Here is a 19,595-nt window from a genome sequence, read left to right as displayed (position 1 = left end):
TTCTATGATTTTAAGTTGCAGCTCCTGGAAATCAGCTCAGCAAGGAGAGCTGTGGGTCCAAAAGAAAACTCTCCCCAGCTTCCCCCAGCTATGCAATGTATAATTCAAGGTTTCTAGTAGTTCCTCTCATCTTACAGCTAAGCTGACACCACTGTATTAAATATTGATAGATATTCACAAAGAGAAAATACTTATGGTGGTGAAATATAAGGCAAGTTGCACTGAACTTTACTGAATGGTGGAGAGGTTGGCTTACAAGATGAGAAAAGGAGTTAACTTTGGGAGGACAGGATTAAATTAGGAAACTCTGCCCGTCCTCTGAAGCCATGGAAATGCTTCTGCTATATACTGCGATAAGAACTATCCCAAATACACCAGCAGCTTTTCACAGTTTTCTGACAAGGTGAAAAGTTAAAACGACAAGTTCAGAGAAAAAGCAATCCAGCTTCACAAACAGCAAATGTGAATAATTCCTCTCCCATTCTTGCTCTGAAGCCCTGAGCATACAAAGCTCCATTTCATTTTAATCCAAACGTGTTTCTCTACAGGCTGGTGGAGATCTAATTAAGATTTTCTCTCTCCTTAGCTTTCAGTCCCTGTTGGTAATTCCTGCCGGCTTTCAGGGCCCTTTGACCATTCTGGTTTTGCTTTTGTGTTTCTAAAAGGCAGTCGCCTATTGAGAGACCCAGGCGGCCCAAGCCGCTGCTCTTTTACAGCCCCTCGCACGTGTACAAGGAGGGCAGAAAACACAGCTGCACCAATTCGGCCGTTTTATTCTTTACAGGAGGCAAGGTGCAAAGCAGCAGGGGTAAGGCCCCAGGAACCTAGGTTTTCCCCAGAAAAGAACAGTTTTCAGTGCTGCGCGCATGTGCACGTCTCCCTTTGGTGCAGCAGCTCCGCAAGATGCCGGTTACTGATAGACGACTAGTTCAGGGTCTGACTGAAGCACTTTGAGTTCCTCGATGCTCGTGCCGCCCTCGGTCCATGCAGTTAGCCATGACCCAAGTCTCTTACCTTCCTACGATAAGACGTTGTTTTCAGGTCTCTGCCAATTACCCAGAAACGGATACCTTGCTGACATGTACTTTCTTGCTCTGTTAAAGTAGAAGTTTGCTCTCCCCGTTCCCAGCTGTATGTATACTTTGGGCTTTTATCCCTCCTCTCAAATGGAAAGAAATGGAGAGGATATTTAGGAAAAGTATATTTAGCACAAAATGCATCAGCAGAGTGACTGCTCTCTACCTCTTAAAGATCTCATAATAACTATTTATATCGAGTACACACAGCAATAGTTACAATCTCTCTTCTTTCGAGTTTCCATATTTCAGTAAACTGCTTCCACAATTAAATGCAGTTTCCTCTTGTGGGGCTTAAGCTAAGCTTTCTGCCTACCTCCTGCCCAGACTATATCTTTTAGCTTTAAAAGCTCTATTTTTAAATTATATATTCTCAATAGTTTCATGTATTATGTTTATTAAAATGATTCATTCACAAAGCACTAGGAAGACAGCTCAGAGGTGTGCATATGAGTGAAATACTAAGCATTCACTTGGTGCTGGACGAAAACCCTGTTCAGTATAGACCTTCCAAGCAACATAACAGTCTTTACGCATTGAAAATGATTTCTGCTGTGACAGACGCTGCTCTTGCAGGTTCCTTGGGCCGCTGGAAGCCTCATCATAAATATATTTAAAAGGTGCATATTTTGCCAACGGAACATTGCACACACATGCATGGGTAAACATATACAGCCCTGGAGGGGATCTTTTCATTTCCAAAACACTATTATGATGTTCATCTTCACGCCAGCCTCCCATCCTATCTCAAATAGGAAAATCTCACATTATATGAAAACAACTTTAATTCGTATTAATAAAACTCAGTTCTTACTGTATTTAACTGAAAAGTTTGATCCACCCCTTTCCCTCATATGCACTGTGTGCATCAGCCCTCAGTGCCGCTGCTTTTTCCAAGGTACACCAGGAATCCTGATTTGACACAAATCATACTTTATTAGATCCCTTAAATCAAAAGAAAACAAACTCCAACTAAGGCAATCAAACAGGAAACAGAGTTCAAAGCAGCAATGAGAGAACACGGTGTGAGCACCCCTGTGGCAGCCCGTATTTGCGAGAGGAGCAAAGTGACTTCCAGCACGTGGGGAGGCTGCCGGGGCACAGCARCTCCACCACGGCCCTGCAGTTTTCGTGTTCGAATGATCCCATCCAAGCTAGCGGTATCAGCTGGATTTTCTCTTTATGCCAACAGCTGGTGGTGGATTGCACAACCCCTGCATTTAGGGGGAAATTCAACTTTCCGCAGGAGTGAAAACAAGATCCTACAGCYGCGCATTCCCCATTTAAATCTGAGGCTGGCACACAGATTGCTGTTCAGGTTTGCTGCAGAGGAATTCCTCACTCAGATATGCACCTATTTTCATGTACAGATAAGTCTTGTAAAGAAAAGATTTTTAAAGAGCCTTCTTATATTTCTTAGCTGTTTTAAACAACTCAGGCCAACCATTATAAATTGAATATTCCAAACAGAGGGACTTTCCAGGCAGCGTTTTATGAAGCCTTTCCCCAAACCCCTGCACATTTCGTTCCCGCTGAGGAGCGTTATGGCTCGCTGCGGCCGGCCGGCAGCCGTAACCGGAGAGCTGGGGAGCAGGGTTGGCGGCCGGGCTGTGCCGCTGACGCCTGCCCGCCGGCAGCCCCCCTCTGTCCGCGCACCTCGGCGCGGGTTTCTTTCCCGCAGCTCCTACAAGCCTTACTTAAAATACAGCAGCAACAATTTTGCATACAACAGTGAAACCATTAAGTTTTGTAATCTAGATCGTCACAGCACAATGTTTCACTTTAGACTTTCCACTGTATTTTAAAGACATCTGTCTTTAAAGGCTTTTCTTCCCCCTTCTGTCCGTGCCRGGAAACACTGTCAGCAGCGTGCCGGAGGCTTTGCAGAGCAAAGCGAGCGACAGCCCTTGCCCTAAGCAGCATAATGCGCCGTTTTGGAGCTGCTGCCATAAAGCAGGGTATGCGCAAACTAGGACAGATAGCACAACCGTAGGGAAGGGCACTTATTCTTCAAAGACGCGTTTCCACCTGCAGGTTTTGTTGAAAATTGTTTTGTTGCATTTTACTTGGCTTTGTTTCCTTAGAGCAAGCGTGACAGTGCGGCTTCTTGTGAAAGCGCAGGAGAAACCGTAGGCAACGAAGAGGGGCACGGAGAGGCGTTACTGTTTTAGCCGCAGGACTTCCCAAAAGCTTCGGTCCTGTCCCATGGCGCACGTTACTCCGAGCACCCGCAGCATCTCCAGGCAAGCTCTGTGGGCAACCACCGGGGGAAGGACAAAATGGGGCCGGAGCCAGCGCCGGCAGCCCCGGAGGAGGGCTAGAGGGTCGGGGATAAGCGGCCAGGTCAGACCCCAAGGAGCGGAGAAGCAAGGCAGAACCTGAAAGCAAGGGCACAAGTGTTAAACTTGTTTCAGTGCGGGAGCAGCAAGTGGAGAGGTTCAGGTCGGCAGGTCAGGAAGATAATTTTAGCAGTCGCAGATCTGATGGATTTAAAGGAGCTGGAGGGGGCTGCACATGTGCCGAAGAGGCCAGGAAATAAAAGCAAGAGAGAAAAGACGCTGCACGAAGACATAAATGGAGCTACTTGCTGCTAAGCTAAGAAAAAGGTTAAATTTTTTTTTAATATGCTGAGAAAAAAAATAATCTCAGCAGCATTTGGACAACTCTTGGATCCGTGAAGAGAAAGCAGGGAAGGAATCGCCGGCTAGCGCTAGCGGTGCGGCTTAATGGTGGGAAGATGGTGGCGTTACCGCGGTAAACGTGGCGGTGAATACGAGGAAGCAGCAGGCATGCCACGGCAACCGTACCCGCCTGAGCGGAAGGAGGAGGCTCTCCTCCTCCCGCAGCTCGGCAGGGCTTCCCTGCAGCAGGGGGCAATCTGTCCCTAGCTATCCGAGGAGCGGAGCRCGCCGCCGGCTTGCCCTTAAACACCTCTTCTCCTGCGATAGTCTTAACCTCCTGACGTTTTTATAGAGAGCAATCACAGCCCCTCTGAGCCTCCAGCCTGCTGGGTTAAGCAAATCGAGGTCTTTCATTTCTTCCCACAGAAGAGACTCTACATTCCCCAGTCAGCCTCCAGCCCTTCCCGGCTCCTGCTCCAGTCTGAATCCGTTTCTTTACCATGGGGCACTGGAATCGCACCAAGTATCCCATGGCACTAATATTTCCTGCCTCTGCTGGAATTACCTGTCGGATGCACCCCAGGATTTCATTCCCCTTCTCAGACAAACAGCCACGGGCTGCTATCGCTGTAAACCTCCCTGCAAGGGCAGCAATGGAATTTCCCTTCCTTTCTCTTTTCACTGATTTTGTTTCTTTTTCATGGTAATGAAAGCTCACTACAGTAACCTCCTTCTCCTTTGCCTCTGCCGCCAAATGAGGGAGCAAAGGGCTAAGTGCCCCTGGCTCAGTTTCCCAAGCCAGCTGCATTGGCGAATGGCTCAGGCTTTGGGTCAAGTTACTCAGAAAGCAGAAAAACAAACAGCGTAAGAAGTGGCCGAGCCAGAATCCCAGGACTCAAGTTTTGTCCAAGCCAAAGTTGTTTTTCAGCTCTTCGGAAGCTGCTCATTTGCTTGCTCTCAATACCGCTTCCCGACCCCCTTCTGCCGCTCTCCAGTTTCCTCTAAGCCGCACGATCACCTCGCAGCCTGACTTCGCTATCAGGTGATTTCAGGTGCATTTCTGCGGTCTGGGAACAGGTCCGGCCAGCTCTGCGCCCGCGGAGGCTGCCGGGAATCCTCACGCCTGCGCCCTGCGCCCCGGCCGAGCTCCTCGCAGCTCTCGCCTCTCCCGCGGCCCCGGCATCCCGCAGGGCGCAGCCGCCCGGCTCGCCATCCCCGGGCCCCGCACACCCGCGGGAGCTCGCRTCCCTGCCGACAGAACCGACAGAAAAGTTACCTCCCTCGCAAACAGCAGCGCCGCTGGCACCGGTGGGCGTCCTCCCGCTGACAGCGCTCCCCAGCCTGGCGAGCTTGTGGATGAGCAGACGTGACAGGGTCACCAGACTGACACCAAGTGGATCGGAGCAGGAAAAGGTGGCTTGGCCTTCAAATAGGAGCAGACGTGTTACCCAACATTCCCAATAGTGAATTTATCTACAATCATTAACAGAAAATAGATGCAAAAGAGCAACAGACATGAACTGAAATGGGTGGTACCAGAGTAAGCAGCAGGGTAATTAATTACCCTAACAATATGATTTCAAAATCGTGGAAAACATTGCAAAATTTGCTCAGCCTTGGATGCGAGCGTCAGCACTAACGTTCAGATCTGGCGGCGCTAGGCTTCCCTCCCCRTCGCTCGGCATGTAAGGGTGAGCAGCCCGCCGTGCAGATGCACCGAGCGGCCGCAAGCATCGCTGAAGTCAGCAGGAGCCGCGGTGGCTGCCCCGCGCGGCCGGTGTCGCCCGCGTGCCGTGGGGCGTGCACACGCCGCGAAGCAAATGGCACGCCGGGGAGGGGTCAGCTAAAGATGATGGCTACAGGTACGAGAGACCGGCAGTTCGCTGCAACCGAAAAAGCAGCCAGATAGACAGCAGCCTTTCCAGATGTGGACCATGGCCACTTTCATCCTCTGCCAGAAAGGCGCGCAAAAGGAAAAGTCCTTGAAGCTTTAGGCAGGTAACTTCACTCCTGCTGCAAAATACAGGGGCAAGCATGGATCCTGCGATTCAAAGGCAGCCGAAACAGGTGTTTACCTCCCAGGTGTCCCCAGCCCGCGCACACCTCCAGCTTCCTCGGCCAAAGAGCCTCTACTGCTTCGGTTAAGATCTGTGGGGTGCAACCTAATGCTCCCACATTCCTCTCGGGGGGTTTTCTTAGTTTTGGGGAAGCAGAATAGCTCTAGTCAGTAGCTAGCCCTGAAATATCAAAAAGTGCCCATCACTAGYTGATGAGCATGGACCTCAACAGGCAAACAAGTGTTGATCATCCACAACCAGCCCCCCAGTCAATTTACTTAAGTGTCTCTGATCCTTAACACCCAAACTTCTTGTTTATGCTTGTTACAGCAAGGGCTGAAGTCTGTTCAATACACCCATACAGGCCTGATGAAGGATGGGAACAGAGCAGGAATGAATTCACAGACACTGTAGTAAAAAGTAGTAGCTCTGTGCGTACAGGAGCTAAAGAAAGCCTGATTTCATATGGATTTAGCTCACGGTTGGATTCTCAGATGTCTGTTAAGGTGCAAAGGTCCTCTCTGGTTTGGATCACTTTCAGCATCTCCCTCCTGTGGGCATTCTTGAGGGCCTAATTAGATTTGAAATAAGGTTTGAAGTCCTCTTGCATCATCTCCCTTCATGAAGCCACTAGCAGAGTTTCCTTCTTTTGTGCCCAGCCTCCTATTTTCACAAAAGTCATAGGATACTTAAAATGCTGGATGCTTCTACTCCCCGCTAAACTGGATTCACAAGTTATGAGGGTGCACAGGCAGATATAGACCTATACATATATTTCTATTCACACATGCGTTCACATACGTAATCACTGTGATTTCATAAGGCTCCATTTTCCTAAGAAACCAGGCTGAGGATGTCTGAGCTTCACTGGCTCCTTTCTTGCCCTGCACACAAGGCAGGACCTGCAGTGCATTCCTGGAGACTGAAGTCAGTGGGAGGGGAGGACACTCGGCTCCTCCAGGAGCAGCTTGTAGGTTCCCTGATGAAAGCCAGTGTACTTAGCACCCACCTTAGCCTTAGAGACTGTTACATGAGCAGCTAGGAGAAGAGTCCTAGGTGTAGCATAAAACCTTGAAGTCACAAAGAAACGCAAACCAGGAAAGAGTTCTTCAAAGAGGGAAATTCCCAAAGGTTGGATTTTACCTAGGGAAGTTGGCCTCCCTAGACTCACTCCCGAGGCTGCTCTAGAGAGCAACACAGGACAGAACATCATGAAACTACATTTAGAAAAATACGTGTGCGCTAGATAAACAGAGAACGGTGAAAACAGCCAAGGAATGAAAGAAAACATTGCCTCCCAGTTAGCGTTTCCAGAAACCTATGGTGGCTGCAGCGTACAAACAGAAGCCATGGAAGGGAAAAGTGCTTCTTGCGTGAAAGGCACCCCACATGCGAGGCATAAGTAACACTAGTCTATAGTGCAATTGAAACACGGTTTCCAGACACCCGTAATCATGGAAACTGGTCTGCAATGTAGTACGACGCTCTGCCACACGGACTCAGCTCCCACTATGCCTTTCCATCGTGYTCTTCTTTAGCTGGGCTCACAAGCAAAGTTGCACCCTCTTCTCTAAGCTTCCCCCCATGAGTGGCAGTGAGCTGCAAACAGGAACTACTGGAAAAACAAACTCACACTACCAGGCCCCAAATCACTAAGCGATAAAAAGAAAGAGCAGCAAATAGCTGAACCAATTGCTTCGTAATCTGGTAAAAAAAGAGATACATTTGCAACAGATTTATTCCCTGTGCAGGCTGCTAAACACTTACACTGCCACACTTCCCTTCTGCACAACTTTCCACTTCGTGGCTAGAGCTGAAGCTTTCTGATCAGCAACATTCGTTATCTCGTTTGCTTCACTAAGTAAGTTATGGGGCATGCTATGGCTGTGACAGTCGCTGTGTTTCTATTGGCTAGAAACACCTGGGAACAGTAAAAGGTGATGTATCGTTGCAAGCAATGTTGTTATTTGCATCTGTGCTTAATTAGGTAACTGAAGCCTGACGTTTTCTGTGGTCAGACCTGTGTGAAGAGCAGCTGAGAAGTGCTCAAAGCAACTTTCAAAGGCCTGTTAGGCTGCTTCTCAGGTTTATTGCTACTGGAAAACCTTTATTTTTTTATCTTAAAAAATGAAAATTAAATCTCTGCAGATTCAGCCCTTGTTGGGCAAATCCCAGTGAATTTAGTGAATTAAGATTTAGTGCTTGGTGTTTTGTGATTCTTCACTGCACTATGGGGAAAAAAAAAAAAAAGAATGTTCCAGAAAAGAGAGAGCAACAAAGCCATATCAGAAAGAATATGGAGAAGAGGCTGTCAAGCAGAAACCTCCTCACCCCAGCTAGCAGGCAGCGCCCGGCTTTGGTTTCAGTGCAGCCAGCACACTGTCTGCTGAAGGGGCCACGGGTTTAAAGACATTATCACATGAAAGGTTATAGCAACGGTGGTGGCCAGAGCAGCAGTAAGTTGGCAGTTCAGCACTGGAAGGAAAACAGGTGATGGACTGAGCTGGAGATGTCTGGCCTGGGTTAGATTCAGGCGCTGTTCACAGAGTGCAGTTCAGTGTCCGGGTTCAACGGTGACTGCAGGCCACCACCATCTTAAGTTCCAAACTGCAGTTTTTTGAGCAGAGCCTACCCTGCGTCCTTCAATCTCTGGGAGGAAACTCCAGCCACCAGGCCATGAAGCAGTCTGCTGAAATGGCTCTTTTCTCCTCTTGTAGCCCTATCTCCCATGCAGAAGGCATTCGGGTTTCCTGTCCCAGGTGGGGTGGCAGTGTGACCCATAGCCTGGCTGCGGCTGCAGGTTGGTGGTTTGTGCCTGCACCCTGCTCTCAGCGTTTCTGATGGCTGAACATTGTAACGTGACCTCCTGCAGGTCTCGCAGACCACCTTGCTCAGGCGTCTAACCTTCCCGTACGCTGCATGAGGGACCTAGACACCCAACCATAATGACCTAGAGTCCACTCTCAGGACCGGACGCCGAAGCTCAGACCTCACAGCTGCTAACTTGTAGATTCCAAAGCCTGCTCTGTGTCTGGCCCCAAATCTCATGAGCCTGATGTCAACTTTAATCACATCCATTCCCTTCGTCGGCTGCAGCCTTCGGTATGGAGGAACACACCATGCAGCAAAGGGAGGAAGAGTGACTTCCTATAATTTATAGGCCCCCACATTAAACTGCTCAAAGGAAAGCTCCTAGTGCCAAGATCATCACCTTCCTGCTTGTGTTTTCAGGTGCTCCAGCCCAAATGTTCCTACCTTGAAACCGCACGCGTTCCCTGGCTTCGAACCCCCTGGGTTCAGCAGGAGCCCGTGGCGGCGGCCCGGTGCCAGCAGYGGTTCCCCGGCGCTCACACGGCGCTCCTGCAAAGACAGACAGAAAATGACACGTTCTGTTCGGTGCCTGAGCAGAACCGCTCTCGCAGGATGCGACAGACAAAAACTCACAGCTTGTTATTGTCGCACTTTGCTCCCTAATTTTAGGAGGGGGGATGTGGACAGTGCTGAAAGCAGGGGTCCTTCCCTTATGCAAAGAAAGAAGCCCAGAAGGCAGAAACACAACAGCTCCGGCAGCCGAGGCAGCCCAGTCCAGGCCCCCAAGACCTGACCCAGACCCTGCCCAGGCCCTCAGGCCGCCTCGCTGCTGCCCGGCCCGGCTCTACCCATGCTATTCTTAATGCCGCTTCAACAAATGCATAACATTCTGTCTTACGGGAAAAAAACTGTATCTGATTTTAATTTAAAAATACTTCTCTATTTCTGGATAGGCACCACACTGCTCCAGTTACTTCAGATTTGGCTGAAGTCTTTATGTTATCTGAGTTCCTAACAGTAAGACTGTAAAAGGCTATTACGTGTAAAATACAACATGTGAGTGTTTCTGAGATTAATGAAGAGCTATCTAAAGCACTCACTGTTCTTACATATGTGTAGACGTCTTCACAACATTTGGCTTTTATCCAGCAGTTGACACACACCTCACTAAAGAGGTTGCTATTATACATAAATACATACTGCACAACTCTTAGCTTAGGTCAAGGTAGCATCCTCGACTTCTCTCAGCAAACACGATGGCCAGTGCTGAATGGTGGTGTTTAACCTCGCTGCAATTAACAGAGGCACGTCAGCGATCCACCGCAGGACCGTGCCATAGCAGCTCTGCTGTGCTGGAACATGCTTTGGAGGATTAGGGACACGGTTAGTTTTGTCAGTGACAAGGTTGGCTGCAGAACCAGTTCACCCTCCGTGAACGTGGACAACATCTACCTGACAGGGATGTTCACAGCAGCAACGCAAATAATAGAGTTAAAACCAAAATGTCGGTGAGTTTGTCCTTACTCTTTGCCTAACTCTCATCGCTGTAAAGCAAGGCCATCAGAGCCAAGGAGGCACCTGGTCCCTCATTTGTCTGCCAGTGTTACGACAGGCAGTAAATGGCTGAATATTGGTGCAAGTTGGAGAATTTCAGGGAGGCTTTTGCTCTGTTTGCGCCAGGTCCCTGTGCTGTGCACATCCCTGCAGATTCATGTTGGCCTAATTATGTTTTTAAGCAAGTGTAATGTATTTACTAAATGTGAAGGTTTTTCTAAATTAGTATTAGTACAATATCCATCACTGCAGCTATGTATAGTTGGTTGCCTTGGCCACATTTCAGCCCCAAATGACGCATCGCCCTAGTTGAAGGTGAGCAGCAGCGGAAGCGAACCCGAACGCTGCGGTTCGGGGCCGCGGGGCAGCTGCACGCACGGACCCCTCGCTCCCCGTGCTCACGGCCTGCTGGAAGTTCGGAGGCACAGGTAGGATCCGCCGTTTGCTTCCCTTCGGAGGCAGCAACAATAGCTCGAGTGTGTGTTGTGTTTGTGGGTGGGTAGGAGGACAAGCTGTTAGTTTTAGATCTATAATTTGTAGCAGCTTGTAAGTGGCACCCCCTCTCCCTGCCCTCCAGCATCTAAAAAAAGCGTCAAAGGTCCCTCATTTCCCCGGAGGAGGAGGAGTGTGGCACCCATTTGTGATATACGGTGTAACAGAAGGCTTTTTATAAACTCCCCAGTGAAGTGCTGTCATGCATTTGCCCTCTGCCATCTCTGTCTCTTAAGACACAAACTTTTAAGACGTGGCAGTCATGCAGAGCGCTTTTAACCACAGCTCTGCGCAGAGCTTCGCAGCAGCACCGTGGAGCTGACGGTGAGGCGTGGGGTGCGACACTCGTTCCCTCCTTGCCCAGAAGGGTCGGCTGCCCTGACTCTTTGGGTCGGATGGTGGGCCGAAGGACAAAAATGAGGAGCATCCTCTCAGGAGGGGACTCCAGAACACGAGAGGTAAGAGCAAACAGGGAGAGAAGCTCCTTTCATTCGCTCAGACCTCTTGGCCTGTACTGTCACGCCAAGCGGAGCACACGAAGGCATCCAGAAATGACAGCGCTTCCACCGTTCCCGCTCCAAAGGGAGCTTCTCAGATGCTCATCATCAGCCTGGTGTAGGCTTTTCTGTCCTGCTGGAGAGCAACATTGCAGAGTCTGAGTGGGTGCAGCCAACATGGAGAATTTCAAAGGGATGCAGTAGTCACACCAGAGTGACTCTCCAAAGAGTGAAGACAGATGCTCTGATGCCTGTATACACCCAGCCAGAATACTGGAAGACAGCAGAGCACAGTGACGGTGTTCCTTCTGGTGGTCCAGGGGAAAAATCTATTTTGTTGTGAAAGGATGGACAGCTTAAAATAGCGCTTTGGCTGTATGACCCAACTGTTTGCAATAGCAGGATTTTCACCAACGGTTTTACCATGATCAACTGCCCTTAACATAGAAAGTGTATGATATATATGAAGTGAGTGAAGCTTCCCATTTGTTATAATGATCTCTTATCTTCTATTAACTCTGCCCAGGTAACCATAGGAAGAGCAAGAAAATTAGTTTTAGTATTATAAGAATGCATCACAATATGTAAGGTCATGAGTGAGGCAAAGCTGAAAACAGAGGTTATTTGATGTAAATGCTCTTCCTGAGTCTGCTGCTGATTGCTTTTATGACCTTGAAAAGTCACTCCGCCTCTGTTTTTCCCCCTCTTTAAAAGGGAGTAATTACATCTAACTTCATGAAGTTCTTTGTGATCTTTAGTTATTAAGTACATAGGCTTGTTTATACATTGGTGTATCATAACAACGAGAACTAGAAATAGTCASCAGTGTCAAAATACATCAAATTCAAAACTGATAAAAGGAAATACTTTTTTTCAAACAGCATAATTACGCTTTGGAACTGCCAGCCACAAACTGCTGCCTAAAGCCAAAAGATGAGCTGAATGCACCCAGATACACACAGAAATCTCAGGTTTTGTCTGATAGAAACTAAGCAAAGAAAGTTTTAAAGCAATGTGGTGGGATAGAGTAAGGGTGTCACACAGCAATTGCCTTGACAGCCTTGAGAAAACAAACCTAATGCTTCTTGCAGTGACATATCTCACTAAGTCTCAAATGTCAGCAGCAAGAAACTCAGCTGTAAACCTTCCTTACTCTCTGAAATGACACAATTCATTTCAAATTTTGCACTGTTTGCTGATAACAGCAAGCCTTTCTCCTCGGAGGAGCGAGTGGACAAGTTCCTGCAAAGCTGGGCACGTCCAACCTGTCCACAACAGTTGACTTTTGTCTGGGCAGACAGAAACTCTCACTAGACAACGAGACTCCTGAGGAGTCAACGAGGACAAAGTATATTTGCTGTTCGGCTTGGAATTCATTTGAGCCGTTTTCTAAAAGAGTGAGCTGAGGCGATGGGGAAAGGCCAAAGGACACCGCTTCTCTGCAGATAAACGAATACACATCCACTTCTTGCTGGAATAAGGGCAGGCATATCAAAGCAGAATGACTACTTCTGCTTTAAATGTTGTTTCCCAATTTCCAGCTTCGTGATAAACCACTTTGATTAAAAGACTTTAGGAATACGTACTTCACAGGCTTCATTCCTTCAGTACAAGGCATCCATTCGTAAGCTGAAGAAGATTCACGTGGACGTGCGGCGTGAGGCTGAAAGTAGGCCAGGCGTAGCCATGCCTAGGTGGGGAGCTTTCTCCCATAGCAGCGCTCCGTGTTGCAGCAGCATTCAGCATCCTACCAGACTAAGCGCACTGCTGGATCCAGCCTTTGAGTTAATTACAACATAAGCATCAAACAGAGACTTTTTAAATGAAAGGGAACGACTAGCAGCTTTCCAGCTCTGCCTTTATTTGTTAATTCCCAGTTATGAGACCCATTGCAAGGGAGAGGCAGCGGCAGATAACACAGTTCAATGGGATGGTCTGAGCGTTAAGTGGGGAAACAGRAAAGCCTCACATCCTAATCCCAAATTGGACATTGATTTGCTGTGTGGCCTCATCTCCTGGATTTCTCCATGTATAAAATGGGGATGTTACTTAGCCTGAGGAGTGCTTCGTAGATGAATTAGCATTTGGAAAGTGCTTTGAAGATTTAAAGTGTTATATAAATGCTGTGTTAGCATCATCATTTTTTTTTATATTGCACTAGAACCCAGAGACTCCAATCAAGATCAGAGCCTCACTGTACAAGGCAATTTAGGAACTCTTGGGTAGAAAAAGCCCCTGCTCCCCACTTCAGAGAATTCACAATCTATAAATATGAAGCAGATACAAGGCGGGCTATAATCACTATCAAATTCAGGGGGGAAAGGCTGCCCAAAGTTTTAGCATATAGTGACCTTTTCAGGTGATGAAAACCACCGCATGCCTCCAGCAGCAAAACATTTCGCTGAAGAGAACTCCTGAGTCCGCACAGCCCCTCCGCCTCCCCAGAGAGTAACTCCCGAGTCCACCGTCCAGCCTTTCGGAAGCTGTGCTCTCAGGGCCCCCGAACGCGTGGCAGCGAGGGCACTCAGCACCTGCTGGCTTCCACCCCGCTCGGCGGCTCTCAGAAAGTATCAGAAGGGATAGTTTGAGGCATTTCAGCAAAAGTAGATTGATTTGGCTTGGTAATTTGCCGTGGACTACAGAACAATATGCTTTAAAATACAGATATTTCTTTCATGGGCATATTCAATCCTGTCCATTGTTTTTACAGTACAACTAAACCGGATTAGGATTTACTTAAGGTTTAGAAAAAATTTTAAAAGTGTTTACAAAGCAAATTTGATAATATTGATATACACAAAAACAACTCATCAACTTCATTTCCCATCATTTCTCAACTATGAGATATTTCATAATTTTATTTCATTTCTAATCAGACAAAAATACAACACATAAGTATTAATCGCAGAATGGAAATAGGGAAGAGAACGTAAAAAAGAAAAACCCTCAAAAAACTTTGGTGTCAGTATAGTTTATGCCAAGCATTGCATTTAAATACACCAGTACATTAGATGATGTTATTTTCAACATCGTTCATTAAAAAGTTTGCACTGTCAGCTATGCACAAATCAACAGATGACAGACTACAAAGAAATACCAAAGTAAATGGAAGCCTGAGATGAAACAGAATGGAGTAATTGTTTTTTGCATTTTCCTGAAGATGTTTGTCAACATTTTAATTTATCCAAACAGCCACCATTTAAAAAAAGAAAATAAAACTTCTTTTTGTTGCAACAAAATCACATTCTGTGGGGGGAAAAAAGTTTCAAAAAAACACATTAACCAGCTCCACTAAGTACTTCTGAAAACAGTCCTTCTAAAAAAACATGAAGGAACGCATATCCTATGTGCAGAATACCAGATGAGCGCGTTATCCATAAAAGGCACGAATAGAAGTACTTCATTTAGATTTAGAATCTTTTCCTCTCACTTGGAATATTTGTAGTACTTGTATGTTGTAAACACAATTGAGATATGGTAGAGGTTGTAAGGAAAAAATATCTTGGATCTTCCCTACATCTACTTATCGCTCTTGTTAGGCAATACATCAGTATGTATGAGCAAAGACAGCCATCTAGATAGGAATTCCTCTGATAAAGTGAGAAACATTATACCAACAACGCACATTAAAAGATACTGTGAAATTCCTCTATTCCCTTCCCATTCCATTTCCAGACACTCTGCTTCACTGTGTCTTCAAATTAGGGCGCCCTTACAGGTCTGCAATGCCTTATTGAACAGAAGCGGCAAGGAGGGCTTCATCTCAAAGACACGTGCTAGTATTGTATTTATGTTGTATAGGTATTGAGCAGCCACCGTTCTCACAGAAAAGAGGCGGCAGGGACAGCAACAAGCCTCTCAGAGCAACGGTGAATCCCTTAAATGCTAAAAGCTCACAGATTTAAATATGCACATTGATCCCAGCCTGCACTGACAGGACTCACGGTAAAATAACAGCCACAGCAGAAGTCTACGGTCTCACTGTCATTTCAGACTCCAAACACTGTTGAAAAAGTAAACATGGATGTAAGTAGCTGCCATGGAAAATAAACCCCCACACGCAAATCCRCACACACCCCTGCAATACATGGGCCGTGAAAACCCATGACAGGCTGAAATGGGAGTAGTTCTGTCCCTTTGGAGGTGGGCACGCGTGTGTGCATACTGCTTGTCACGGGGGGACCTGGCCGTGTTTGGCACAGCGTTGTGACCTCGGGACAAAACGGGTCGGCTAAAAGGTGGCTATGGGCCTGGAAACTACTGCTCCATCCGCCTGTGATGATGCTGATGCTCTCACGTTAAGTTAGCCCCRGCCCTGCTAACAAATGAAAGGGTTTTTTTTTTCCCTCTTGTCTTACGTAGCTGTTGCTGCTTAGTCAAGCGTTCACAGGAGTGAAGCTTTCAAAGTGGCCTCTCCCTTTTCCAAGAAACGGGCTCAGTTGCATGCAGAAAGCTGAGCTACAGCCTGACCTCACACGTGCTACGCAGACCCCGGTAACCCCAAAGAGGGTTTGCATAGAACAACAGACCGGGAGCGCTGAGCAGGAATTCACGGGAGCCAGGCACCCGCTGAAAGAGTTAACAGGGCTGTGCAAGTAAGCTGATCTTGCTCAGTGGGTAATGTACGTAGCTAAAGTTTTCAGCAGAGCTGCAACCTGGGTAGCGGGAGGGAGCTGTTATCTCCTGCGTGCGCAGAGCTCATCTGTCGCAGCAAGGTCACCAGCGCAAGGTTAGTGGCACTTGCAAGAATTAGCAGTGTGTTCTGGTTTTCTTTTTGCAGCTGACATTTCCTGATGCGGGCTTAATAAATGAACGCTCAGTTACGCCGTTCATAAGACCTGCTCGTTAGGGGGCCAGTGTCCCAGTGCGTATCACCTGGCATTCCTGGGCAAAGCACCTTAGAAAATCTTCGTGTTTAATGCGGGCAAACGTGCTACGCTGTTTTCAGAAGGGAGGCTTCAGTGCGGTCAACGTTCGTTTTAACACTGGAATGGAAAATATTTCTGGTAAACAGGCTCTCATTAGATTTCACAAGCACACACACTAAAACGCAGCAACACTGAGTCTTGTCTGTGCGCTAAGGAACTATACTGTTTTCACAAGTCATGACTTGAATCCAGGAGTTGTATATGCTTCAGTTTAAATCAGCTTGCAGTTCTTAAAGGAGCTAAACAGGTTGAGTGACTTCGTGTTGTGGGAGGAAAAATCTTCCTGGGCTGCTTTAGAGAACCAAGGCAGCCAAAGTAGGTGAGKATGTCACTGCAGATCTCCTAATGTCTCTCCCAGGTAAAAAAGGATAATATTTGTGTTTAAATGACTTTTTATAGAACTGCTGTCAAAATTGGTAGATAGAAAGCTTAATTAGGACTCATCTTAAAAATGAGGCAATGTGTAGGTGTACRAGGGACTGTGTGCAACAAACGGCTGCTTTAAACTAGAGCTGAGAGTAAACAGGTTCAATCTGATGTTTATCAGAGCATCTTATCTCCTGAGCTGCTAAAATTTTCACTGCACTGTCAATTACGTTCTACAGAACAGACAGCATTAAAGAAAACTTTGCTAACAGCATGAGTAAGAATGAACATACCTGTCCTGTTTCAGTCATCTCTGCTTTGGCTGATAGGCATGAATTAGGTTACCTCATCGGAGCTACAGTTATTTATCTGCCCCAGTGAACAGAACCTGGGTCTCTTCTGCAGCTGGCATGAGTCTGAATACAGTTCTTCTTGCTAGTACTGAATCATAAATGACTCACTTCAAACTTGGATGCGAGCGCAAAGTATACATTTGCAAATTGGCTCGTGAGGCACTGCTTTGCAATGTAGGTGGGATATATTACATACTGTAGCAGTCAAGTTCTGCTCTTTTTTTTTCCTCCTCCCTTTTCCTTCATGCAGGATGGTTGCCTGAGCCTAGGATTTTGGTGTCATTTTCGAGGGTGCAGAAAGAAGTCTCAGCCTGCTCTGGTGAATGTGTCATGTGGATGTCTCTGGCTCTGCTTGTGACAGGAGTTCTTCGCTGAAGATGGATGATTTAGCTTTACTTGACCTGTTGGAGTGTCCTGTGTGCTTTGAAAAGCTAGACGCCACAGCTAAGGTGCTACCATGCCAGCATACTTTCTGCAAGCCGTGTCTGCAGAGGATCCTGAAATCCCAGAAGGAACTCAGGTGCCCAGAGTGCAGGACTCTCGTCCTCTGCAGCATCGAACAGCTGCCGTCCAACTTGCTCCTAATTCGCTTACTGGATGGTGTCAGATGTGGGCAGAATGTTACGAGGTTTGGTTCAATTCAAAGATCTGGGGTCCTRTCCTCCCCTGCCTCCATCAGGAGACTCCCGAGAGGTTTACAACTTAATCAATTTAGGCTGGCACCAAATCCCAGGATCCACATGGAAGGGGTAAGGAGAGTCCACATTTTTTACTATTTCCATAAACATAGAAAGTTATAATATTGTGTGCTAAGAGCTATGAAACCTTCATGTTACTAATTTTGCAGAAATGTTTTAAGTAAGAGATCATTCATTTGTTTGCAAATCCGGCTGTTATTTCCCTGTGATATTTGCTATTCTGAGTTTGTCACAACAGTAATTGCATTGACTCTCAAGCTTATTCAAAAACAACTTGTCTTTCTCCTTACAAAAACTTCACAGCAGCTGTTTTTCTCAGGAGTTTTCAGGTGCTTCCTGACTTTCGGGGGAGGCATTTTAGATGCTCCAAATTTCAGGCAACATATTGATTTTTGATTGATAGCAATTAAGTCAGTAAGTGCAAAGCTGTAAACGTTAGAGGTGGAGAAGGGTATTTCACTTCTCTGAGCCTCAGTTTCCCCATCCGTTAAAAAAGAGGGAGAGGACATAATGACACTTAAATCCTTGGCAAAACACTTTGAGATTAACTAATGACAAATTTGAAAAGAGTTACTTGTTATTTTATCTAGGGACTGACTTGCTAGGTTAATTTTAAAATTCTAAGTTGTTACTGTCATTTTCTATAAGAGTACTAAAACTTTTCTTAAATAATTAAGTCATGTTATTAAAGCAGCTTGGCTCAGATTGAATTTGGGGTGAGATTGACTCATGGTTTCATTTTACCTGCATTATATTCCTGGAATTCCATTTCTCCCATCTGAAGTATTCTCTGTATAAAGTCTCTAAAAAGCTTTTCACAATATTCAAATGCATAACTCAAATGATTGTTAAATCTCAGAGTATTTTTCAGAATTGCGGAGATATAAACTTACAGACAAATATTTGCCTGCACAATATAAATGTACATACCTGCCTGTATTGTTGGTACAGAAGTGCATACAGTAAAGTACACTGTACCTCGTGTGAGTACAATGTGGTATATGTATCCTAAGGAATCTCTGTGGTGTTGATAAGTCATCTTGGATGTACCACACAGCAAAAAGATGTATCTTTGGAGCTCAGGTCTCAGGTTCTCCCATTAGAAAATGTGGCAGTGTGGCTCTGAAATGTATGAACTCAAGTCCCTTCTAGCGCGGGCAGCAACAACAAGCGTAGGGATTTTTTTTTTCTGTCCATGCCTCAGTTCCAGCCCAGTCTTGGTGGTGCTCAATAAAAATAATAGTTATTTTTATTCCTGTTGCAGTCCTTACCAAGATCCTTTGCTTCTCTCATTTTCATACACTGATTTTTTTAGGACCGGGCAGAAGCACAGCAAGGCTCTAGGCAACACAGGTAGGCTTGTGCTGCCGCTCGTGCTGCGCCTGGCTGCCTCTGCAGCAAGAGACGCTCAGAGATCCCAGGATCTCTTCGGCTGCGCGAAGGGGGAAGACATCTGCCAACCTGCAGCTCCCGCTGAGGAGACCTGCCTGGCTCGGTAGCTTACGAGTACGTACAGTTATGTCTCCCTGGGCATTAAGGGAGTGCACGGGCCAGATAAGAAGTGCGAGAAGCCAGCCTGGAAGATGTCATCCAGCTCTCTTGCATACATCTGTGCGGCCAGAAATTATGTTTTAACTGAGATGAAACTTAGCTCAATCCCCAAAGGCACTGAGCAATGCTCTTTAGGTAGTATTTGGGGAGAAGGGGAAGATGGGAGACACAGCACAACAAGGGAACGATCTCCTATTCACATTATCATTTCAAGTGAGAGGTGACTGTGGGGGACGGCAGGGCAGGTTACAGGTTAGCTAGCTCCGCAGCCTGGAGATATCTAGCCACAGAATAACAGCAGCTGAGTAGTGGCTGCGCAAATTTCCCTCGACAACAACCCATACACACTTCTCATCCAGAAAATGCCGCGTGGCACCTCAGCCTCCATTACCAGCTAATCTGCGCCCCCTTCATTAAGGTTTCCAGCTCCTGTGATAAGCAGTGCCATGGCCAATTAGGCATCTCTCTGATATAAAAGAGCTCTCCACCAGGAGCTGGAATTAGTCGCTAATGTGGTTCACACAAGGCAGGAATCATCAGGGGCAGTAGTTTTCAGCCACTATCGCTATGGGCTGCATTTCAACCTAAAAT

The 19,595-nt window shown here is 46.7% G+C and overlaps 1 protein-coding gene across 1 annotated transcript in view; it reads left to right on the top strand.

Annotated features, from left to right (window-relative positions):
* Window positions 1–16,998: 16,998 nt before the first annotated feature.
* Window positions 16,999–19,595, top strand: part of SH3RF2 (SH3 domain containing ring finger 2) — a 53,800-nt gene continuing 51,203 nt past the window's right edge. Inside the window, exon 1 of the mRNA XM_026063148.1 lies at window positions 16,999–17,504. Within this exon, the coding sequence (XP_025918933.1) occupies window positions 17,079–17,504 (426 nt within the window). The 5' untranslated portion in view covers window positions 16,999–17,078. The remainder of the gene's footprint in view (window positions 17,505–19,595) is intronic.

Source organism: Apteryx rowi, unplaced genomic scaffold (genome assembly GCF_003343035.1).
Source record: "Apteryx rowi isolate R43461 unplaced genomic scaffold, aptRow1 scaffold_2, whole genome shotgun sequence".
Taxonomy (NCBI): domain Eukaryota; kingdom Metazoa; phylum Chordata; class Aves; order Apterygiformes; family Apterygidae; genus Apteryx; species Apteryx rowi.
The sequence above is the reverse complement of the archived record's forward strand: the minus strand, read 5'-3'. Positions and strand labels throughout refer to the sequence as shown.